General features: G+C 34.2%; 1 protein-coding gene across 1 annotated transcript; it reads left to right on the forward strand.

The window, feature by feature from the left end:
- The first annotated feature begins 454 nt into the window (after positions 1-454).
- LOC143595901 (coatomer subunit gamma-2-like) lies at positions 455-2,019 on the forward strand. The gene is made up of 5 exons (XM_077074807.1): positions 455-663; positions 747-797; positions 1,387-1,500; positions 1,591-1,791; positions 1,906-2,019. The coding sequence occupies exons 3-5, from the start codon at positions 1,456-1,458 to the stop codon at positions 2,011-2,013; spliced, it is 354 nt and encodes a 117-aa protein (XP_076930922.1). The 5' UTR covers positions 455-663; positions 747-797; positions 1,387-1,455; the 3' UTR covers positions 2,014-2,019.
- Positions 2,020-10,265: the final 8,246 nt, after the last annotated feature.

The raw sequence follows: 10,265 nt of genomic DNA on the forward strand, positions 1-10,265 counted from the left end.
AATTTCCATTGATTGATTTTTATTTTTATGCTATAGTCATACAGATTGTAGAGTTTATTTCTTTATTTTCTGCTTTTTATTTTTCGTTTAAATTATTTGGTGGGATTGTTTTAGCATAATGCATATATATATATATATATATATATATATATATATATATATATATAAAAACTAACATTTAGTTGGAAACTATAATCCAGGTTTGGATGTAACAGTATTGGCATTTGATGATTTAGGTTTAGGTCTTCTTGTACAACTGATTCAGATAGCATTGATGAAACTATAATCCAGGTTTTAGATCATTGTGATTTAAGCCTGGAAGAGAAGATATTAGAGAAATGATATATGTGCACTTCCAGGCAAACACGGTTTACAAACGTATCCTGTAGGCATAATTACACAGTTTAAAAAAATGGAAGATGACATAGTCATGTATAATTTACACACTTTAAATAAGTGGAAGATGATATAGATCTTTCAATCTCAGTTACCTAATAGTTATTGAATTATGGGATCTTAAACTATGTTTTTTGTATTTGACATGTGATTTCTTTGTTATGTGCTGCAGAGTACTCTCCCTTTCTTGGAATTGAGAAGGGAGCAGTTCTTCAAGAAGCTCGGGTCTTCAATGATTCTCAGCTAGATTCAAGGAGGTGTTCACAGGTGATTGTTTTGTTCATCTCATATGATTCTTGCTATTAGGATTTTTTGATTCATACAAATGTGATTTATCCTTCTGTTGTCAGGTTATTACAAAGCTGCTTTATCTTCTAAATCAAGGGGAAACCTTCACAAAGGTCAGGTCTCATTCTCAAGCCTGTTTAAACTTGAAAGTCTAAACAGACCACATCAAATTGTATATAGATTTATGGATAGGTTCATGTTGAGATAGTTATATCATGTCACATAAGGAACAAATATGGGATGGGTTTTCATCTCTAGTTTGTGTCTTAAATCGTATTTGGAACCTTCCACTTTTAGTATAGACAAGCTTAAATCATATTTCATCTCTTCACGTTGCGACACAAATGTTTCTATCTTTGGATTTCTCTCTCTCTCTCTCTCTTTTTTGGTTCTTGTAATATGGGCACCAAAACATGTTTCTAAACCCTGCAATAATTTACTTTTGGTTGTGTTTTTTTTTTGCATCTAAACTAAATGAAACAGAACACTTCCAATATACAAATTTTACAATTTAACTAAACAAGTAGTGTTATTACTAGATATCTTAGACTCTTAGTTCCTACGTATTTCTGTGGAATTGTGGATAATCATGTGTTTAAAGTTTATGGAAGTGTTACATGCCACATGGCTAATTACAGATGAGTTTGTTATACTTAGCATAGATGTCATATTTTGACTTTCTGTTAATATTTTTCAATGTAGGTTGAAGCCACAGAAGTCTTCTTTTCCGTGACAAAACTTTTCCAGTCTAAAGACGTCGGTTTAAGAAGAATGGTTTATTTGATTATAAAGGAGCTCTCACCCTCTTCTGATGAGGTTATTATAGGATTATTGTAATCCTTTCTTTGCCCACTTAATCTTGATATATTAATGTTTGAATGACATGTTATTCTTGTTCACAAAAAGGTTATAATGGTCACAAGCTCACTCATGAAGGATATGAATAGCAAAACTGATGTGTATCGAGCAAATGCAATCCGTGTTTTATGCCGTATTACAGATGCAACACTTCTTACTCAAATTGAGAGGTACTTAAAGCAAGCTGTTGTTGACAAGAATCCTGTGGTTGCCAGTGCAGCTTTAGTCAGTGGTATCCATATACTCCAGGTACAACTAAGCATTTGGGAGATTGTGTTATGTGTAGTGTTCTATATTTATCTTTAAAGATATTTTTTTAACAGTCCTTACTTATTTTGCCTTTTCTTTTATTTGAAATTTTAGACAAACCCTGAGATTGTAAAAAGATGGAGTAATGAAGTACAAGAAGCAGTTCAATCAAGGGCTGCACTTGTACAGTTTCATGCACTTGCTCTACTCCACCAGGTATGAAAACATTTGCCTTATGTTGATTGGATACCTGTCATTCCCTTTTTCGCTATACCATGTTTTTAAACTTATATAATTAGCAATTCCTTGTTAAAAAATAAAAACTAAACCTGCTTTAACTTTCAACACCTGTTCTGTTTGTATAAGAAACTTTATATATTTGCAGATAAGACAACATGATAGCTTTACCAGGTATCACTACGAAAAAACGGTTCAAAGCAGCTCATTTGATTGGTAAAGATGTGGATCTAGGACGTTCTTTTCTTGCGTTGACAATAGAAGAGAAAATTGAGATGGTCGAGTTGTATACCGATGGTTCAATGGGATAGTTGTGTATGGTTGAAGTATGTTTTGTATGTGAATTGGTTTTAACTATGGTTGATGTTTTTTGCTTAAAAACTATGTTTTGTATGTGAATTGGTTTGATCAATGCATATTTTGGTTGGAATTTATGCATCTTTTTATATGTTTTTTATTTTTTAATAAATATTTGTTATGAAAAAAATACTTGTGCTAATGATAAAGTTGATATAATTCTCTGTTTATTTTCTATGTACCAAACAAGAGAAATGATTCTCAGCTATATTTCTCTACTGAAATCTCTGTACTACCAAACAGAACAGTCAATTCTCATTCTCCAGACCAATTCCCTTTCTCTGCAATTCCATTTCTCTATACCATTTCTCTACAATTCCATTCTCTGTACCAAACACCCCTTAAAAAGATGTAATGATGTACAAGAAATTTATGCAAGTAATTATTACATACACAAACTTTTGTATGAAAACAGGGAAAGGCAGCACCACATAATCACATATCATGCAAGGCTTCTTTCCAACTAAATAAACAAATGTACAAACATAGAAAGAGTAAACCAAAGGACCACATAATGCATGTTCAAAGTATAGTACTTCCAGGCCATGTCCACTCACACTTTTACAAAAGTGTTGTGTTTTTCTGTTAGAAGAATAAACAAATGGATTTTAAACTTTTGTATATGTTTAATCAGTCAAAAATACATTTTGTTAACAAACTGAACGAACACGAAAATATAACTGAACAATTTTTTGTGTTCATGTTCGTTCATTAAGAAAACGAGCATGTTCATGTTCATTCGTTTAAAATCTAAATGAATAGTTCTCGAATGTAAACGAACATAAACAAACAAAATATGCAAACTTAAACAAACATATTAGATAAAACATAAACAAACTCAAATGAACATAATTGACCAAACATAACTAAGTTTGTGTGTGTATTCACATATACATATAATTTAAATGGGCCTTTTTGTGTTAATTTATATCGGTATAAATATAACTTTTTTTAAAAAGCCTATATAAATATAACTAGTTAGGTGTTTATTAATATTTAAACAAAAATAAATAAACAAACATAAATGAATATTTATGAACATAAATAAATGAACAAAACGTATGTTCTTATTTGTTCATTTAATTAAATAAACATAAAAATTAATTCATGTACGAATTTTCAATTGAATAGTTCATAAATGCTCAGTCTGTTTACATCCCTACGTTTTGTAAAAGAAACCCGTGGAATAGCAATGAAATCAACACTTTTAACCAAAGGTTTTGATAAATATTTTTTTATTTATAAAAGTCAAATTATGAAAAGTGACTGACATTGAATAGTTTTTTTTAATGGTTTAAATTATATATAGCTTTTTGTCATATATGAGATTCGAATCACAGTAAGCGAAAAAACACAAGTTCAACTAGAATTAAACGGATATATCCACTGGGTATGGTAAAATGAGAATACTGATTCCTAGAGTGAGGTACGTTAAGATTTGTAGACACAAAGATGCAGAGAAAGTTATTCTGCATTGATCGTTTGAAGGGAGATACGCTTCCCGCTTAAAAACGTTATTATCTCCTACACAAAGATCTCTTCATGAATGTGTGTGTTCTAAGCACACAGAGATAGTATAGAGTAAGAAAGAATGGGAGCAGACCCTTTGTGAAGTTTGTTGGACGTAATTTCGGACTCCAACTCACAAGTCGGTGAACTTGAGGGACCAATGTTGACAAGTCGGTAATAGTTGGTTATATTTCCTAATTAATTTTTTTTAATTATATTTGGTAATGTCTTGGTTAGCAAGTTATGGTTAATCTGTATAATATATAAACCGAGTCATGGTTAGACATTATAAAAACGAGATGCAACCGATTTATGATATATTTTTTAGTTATATTTTCTCTAAAATATATTGGGACTTGGGAGTTATTCAATATTAATATTGTGTGTATTTACGTTTTGATGAGCTATATCAATTCGTTCTTGAGAGTCCAATATTTATGGCCAAAGGTGTGGAGTGTTGTAGGCGGCTTATTATTGAGCTACGTGTCAAAGGAATATATAACTTATCCCTTCCACAACTGCCATAGTGAATACTGTGGATGCCATTTTTCACGGGACCCACTTCTCAATACTATTGTCACCTTTACGTAGCTGTCACAGTGGTCCCGCGTGTACCTGCCACACAGGTAGCTCTACCATGTTGGTGTTTTCTCCGTTACAACTTTGGTACTGATCATGGTCACGACCGTACATTCCTTTGTGCGACTTCTTAGACGTATCCGTTCAAGTGTGTGCCTAAGGGTGTGTTCTTTCTTTGACGTTTTTTCCTTTTATGGTACTTGCCTATCTTAAAATTCGAGTCCGGATCTAACCTGAATCGGGGACCATATCTCTTTAAATTAAAGATTTGTGCCCACGATCGACTATGCATCGACTTTGGGACCTGAAATTTTTGTGCACAACCAATTTTATTGAATTAACTAAAAAAATCAACAAGTAAGATGCTCGTTGATCAAACAAAACACAGGTTACATGTACACGTACAATTACACAAACACCAATTTACAATACATCAATATAGGGAAAGCGAACGCCAAGTTTCCCAATCTAACCCCTCTGTTTTACCTCTACATTTTACCCAGTGAAAGCTATGCTTCCTTATATCCTACTTTAGTCTACTAATTGAGACTCAATGACTGTTGAAGATTGTCGCGTTTCTCATAATCCAAATGCACCAACAAACCATGAGTATTACTGCTTGAATATCCTTTTTGTTTCTTGCTATCGACACAGGATAACCAGTGAGAGTTTAAAAGGTCAATAACCTCAAAAGCGAAAATCGGAGGAATTCTACACCTCTCGCTTATAAATTGCCAAATAACAGTGGAAACCAAGCAAGAATATAATATGTTCTATGCCGATTCCGTTCGATCTAGACACAAGGGGCACTGTTTAACTTCACCAATCACATTCGTTTTATGTAAGGTGCACGAAGTAGCTATACAGCCCATCTCCGCCTTCCAAGCAAAAAGATTAAGTTTACTCGGTACCCACTTGTTCCAATACAAAACAAAATTATTCACATTGATGGCATTAGATTGGCACTGTAGGCGACAAGACTTTGTTGTAAAAATTCCTTCCTCATTTAGGTCCCAAACCCATCAATCCCCAACATCATTCAGAACAGTTCCGGGTAGTAAATCAAGGTAGTCCCAAAACTCCGCTAAATCCCTACGGTGTACTCTGTTCACTGATCCAACTCCAGACCTATCCTTCAATACAGGAGCCATTACGTATTTTATTCCGTATGTTGCACCGTTTATACCTTTCCAATTTGAATAAAGATGGAAACCTTTTGCTTAGTGGCATTCCTCCCACCCAGGTATCAATCCAAAACATGATATTCTCGTCATTCCCTACCTTTCCTACAATAGAATTCGATAGACTAATACGTCGTGGTAAAAGGATTTCATCAACTAATGTGATATTATTCCATACCCCGATGTATACATATTGCTCGGGATTGGTTTTATACCTCGTTCATTAAAATGAATTCCAGTGACAACTCTCCTCTAAAGCTTATCCGGTTCTGTTTTATATCGCCATCACCAGTTGGCTAACAAACTTAGATTGATATCTTTTAACCACCCAAGACCAAGCCCCACATGTTGTTTGTTTACAACCACATTATCCCATTTAACCCAGTGAATCTTTCTTTTGTCAGGAGAACTGCCCCAAAGAAAGTCTCTTCGAATTCTTTCTAATTGTTCAATTACAATGATTGGGGCTTTATAAAGTGAGAAGTAGTAGATTGGTAATGCATCCACCACTAACTTGCTAAGGTTCAAAGAGCGGTGTGCATGATTTCAAATTCCACTAGTGTGGCTGAAGTGTTTTCAAGGATTGATCATAAATTTGATTTGATATATGCGAAAATGGCGTTTGTGCATTGGTATGTTGGTGAGGGGATGGAGAGTTTTATGAGGCTCGGGAGGATTTGGTAGCTTTCGAGAAAGATTATGAGGAAGTTGGACTTGAGTCGGGTGATGGGGAGGATGATGACGGTGACGAGGATTATTAGTTTTTTTTTTTTGTTATAGTCATGGACTGTTGATGAACCAATATGGCGCATTGGTTTCAATTACAAGACTTGATGCTAGGTCTATCTTTTGTGTTTTTTTTGTTATGATTTAATTTGAATTTAGTAGGGTTATGTAATGTGTGCTTCTGCTTAATGTGTTTAAACAGGGATTAATTTAGCTATTTCTTTTATTTTGTTAAAGACTCATTTTCACCTAACAATAATTGGGCTATATTATTGAAACATAAAACAATATAAAGGAATTATAGATATTCTTCATACAACAAGAACAGCCACACGAATTAAAAACGAAAATCTCATGGGCTGGGGTCAAAACAAGAGGACCCCTCTTTGGCTGTGTAATTTTAACTGAGAATGTGAATTTCATGTACATGTGGGCATCAGTTCCATGGCTCCGTTCTTAGCTTAGCTGCATGATTTTTTATTTATTAAGAGATACGTACGTGTTGGGGCACATTATAACATTTGGTAGCTTAAATTTTTCTGAAAAACAGTTTGAAAGCATGTGTTTTGTTGTTTAGAGACAATTTTTGAAAATCAGCATTATGGATTCGTTTTTCAATCAACTGTCGATTTCGAGTTTTTTACCAAAATGGGGATGAGGGAATATTTATTTACCAAAATGGGTAATTTTAAAAGAATTTACCAAAATAGGTTTTTTTTTCTATTTCTTTTATTTTAACTCATAAACGATAAAAATAAAAAATACATCCCACTCCCTCAAGGCCTCAACAAGCCAACCAACGTTCCACTTTCTTCTCCAAATCATAAACAATCACAGTTTCAATCGTTTGTTCTCATTCAATCACAACGTGGTTTGATTTATCTCATTCAATCATTGGTTTTGGTTATTCAAGTTCAAACACAGAATCACAGGTTGGACTGATAACAAGTTCAATACTAAATATTAGAAAAGTGAATTATAATCATCTTTTGTAAATTGTTTCGTGAGATGAAATCTGAAAGATATTGAAGAGAGAGTTTATTTAATTAAAGTAAAAAAGATATGAATTACAAAATATTATTTAAATTAAACAAGTGGAAAAAAATACATATTTTTGTAAATACTTTTAGAATCACCTATTTTGGTAAATAAATTTCCCCCCACCTCAATTTTGGTAAAAAAAACTTGACGTATTTCAGCAAAGAATTGACGTTTGATTTATATTTTAGAAATGCGTGATTTTCCAACTATCTTAATTTTTACCAACGATTTTAGTACCGGGGATTTTCAAAACTGGCCGGATATACAAAACGTTTTGTTGGTGGAAGTTACAGCAACAATTTCACAAATGTCGTGTTGTATTTGTCTATTTTGTAAGTTGTGTCTATTATCAACATCCATTGCACTTATTAACTTATTTCAACTTGATTGCCTTTATGTTATTTTTACGTGCATCGTATATACGGTTCTGAGTGAACACATTTTTTTCCCGAGTTTATTTATAAAAAAGAAATGTAAAGAAAATAAAGTTTCCTTCTCTTTTCTTTTGGCATCTTCTCGTTCTCTTCAATTTTCTTTCCTTTCAGATTTTTCTAATTTGAAAAGATACAAATTCTCTTATTTTACTCATAATTTTCTCTCATCTCCTCTCCTTTAATGAAACTCGGGAACACCCCATTTATGTTTTCCTTCCTTAAATGAAACTCGGAAACACAACAAATTTTTTCCGTCCCTTATTTCCCTTCCCTTTCCTCCTTTAAATGAAACTCGGGAACACGGTGTTAGCGTTAATAGAATGTCACGTGGTTCCATATCATACTTGATTAGCTCCTTTACAGTATCTTTTCATTTGTATATAACTAGATTTCTTACCCGGCGTTGGGACAGTTGACAAAGCCCTAGCGTTGAGACCTGAGCGTTACGAGTGTGAGTCAACGCGTAGTCCCTTGGTATCAGTTGGGTCCGTTAGGGTATAGACATCGTTAGTAAAATTTGAGCGTTAAACCCAAAAGAATAATTCGTTAAATTAACATATAAAAAGAACAAAATATTTAAAACGATGTTCAGCAAACCCGGCCGGTGGTAAAATCTAAATGTTGTCGGTCCTGGGCATTGAGACGTTAACTTGACACAGTTCGGTTGGTTTCGGCGACCTTCGTTATGGTACCAAAGCTAAAAAAGGAAAAAAATATAAAAATTTAGTGGACCAATGGGGTGGCATCAGTTGGTAAACTCGTGTTGGTAAAACCCGAGCGTTGTTGGTCCCAGTTTTTGAGGCGTTGAGTGAACCAATGGGGTGACGTCAGTCGGTAAACAGGGGCATTGGTAAAGCCCGAGCATTGAGAAGGTGTGTGTAGAGATGTTCAAAACTATCCGGATTCGAATTTGTATCCGAATTATCCGACTATCCGTATCCAAACTATCCGAAAATTCGGATATCCGAATCCCGGATATCTGAAAATTAGGATTCGGATTCGGATATCGGTTTTCAGATTTTTCATATATCTTAATTATCCTGTATTTTATTTTTAATTTTATTTTATATTATACACAAACCCTAGATCACAATATCTTATATCACATAACACAGGCGCCTCCCTCTCTCTCACTTAATAAAAAGCAGCGGCGCTTCATCTCTCACTAAAACAAGATCTGCGGCCACCGTCTCCGGCCATCCTGTTTCTAAACAAGTACCACCAGTCCCGTCGCCATCCAACATCCATTCAGCCACATGTCGCCATCTATCATCTTCCACTCAGCCACCACTCGGTCACCATTCAGCCACTTGTCGCCATCCATCATCTTCCAGCTTCCATTCAGCCACCCAACATCCATTCACACCAAATATACGTGTTTTAGATTGTGGAGCTCTCACCATGTTTCTTATTATTTGGTTGTATGTTTGGTTTGTTGGATTAAGAAACTTGTTATTTGGTTGTTGTATGTTTGATTTGGAAACTTGAATTCATAAGATGATATATGGTTTTTTTTAGTAAAACAAGGTTTTTATTAATTCTTTTTCGGATATTCGGATATCTGAAGTTTCGGATTTGGATTCAGATAGTGATTTTCACTATCCGAAAGGTTCGGATATCCGGTTTCGAATATCCGAAATTTCCGATATCCGGTTTTGAACACCCCTAGGTGTGTGTATGCAAATATGGTCGGTGTCCGTCATGTTCGTTACGATATCAGAATGAAAACAAACAAAAAACCATAATTGACGTTCGGCCGGCTTCCATATATTCGTTATGGTACTAAAAAAACAAAATGAAATGAAAAAACAAAAATACAATAGACAAGTAAGGTGCCGCCAAGTGGCTCAATGGTAACTTAGCGGCACCAAACTTGTCATTTATAATAATAATAATAATATAATTATTATTATTATTATATTATTATTGTTATTTGGGATATTGATTTTTAATACTCCCGAATTTCACTCATTGGACAGTAACACTTTTAACTAATGATTTGTCTTCCACCACTCCCAACTTTTAACTTATTTTGTTATATCACTTCCGAACTTAACGGACCCTAACTCCGTTGTTTTTTTTCCTGACGTGGCCTTGTTTGCTGATGTGGTATGCTGTGTGGAAAAAAATCTTATTTTAAAAAAAGAAAAGCCTAACAAAAATATTATATATATATATATGTATGTATACACACACACAAACACCACCACTGTCTACACCATAACACCACCACAGAACTCCACCACTTTCGACCTCTATCGCCACCTTCACCACCACTGTCGGTCAAAATCCCCAAATCGAATGAGGTAGTTGTTGGTCAAAATCCCAAACTCAAATGAGATTGTCGTCGCCTCCGCGTTTTTCCGGCGAGCTCCACCGTTAAATTAGAGCATTGATTCGAGGTAATCTT

This window comes from Bidens hawaiensis, unplaced genomic scaffold (genome assembly GCF_021521415.1).
Source record: "Bidens hawaiensis isolate Kalapana, Puna unplaced genomic scaffold, B.hawaiensis_p1.1 tig00045650_1, whole genome shotgun sequence".
Classification (NCBI taxonomy): Eukaryota; Viridiplantae; Streptophyta; class Magnoliopsida; order Asterales; family Asteraceae; genus Bidens; species Bidens hawaiensis.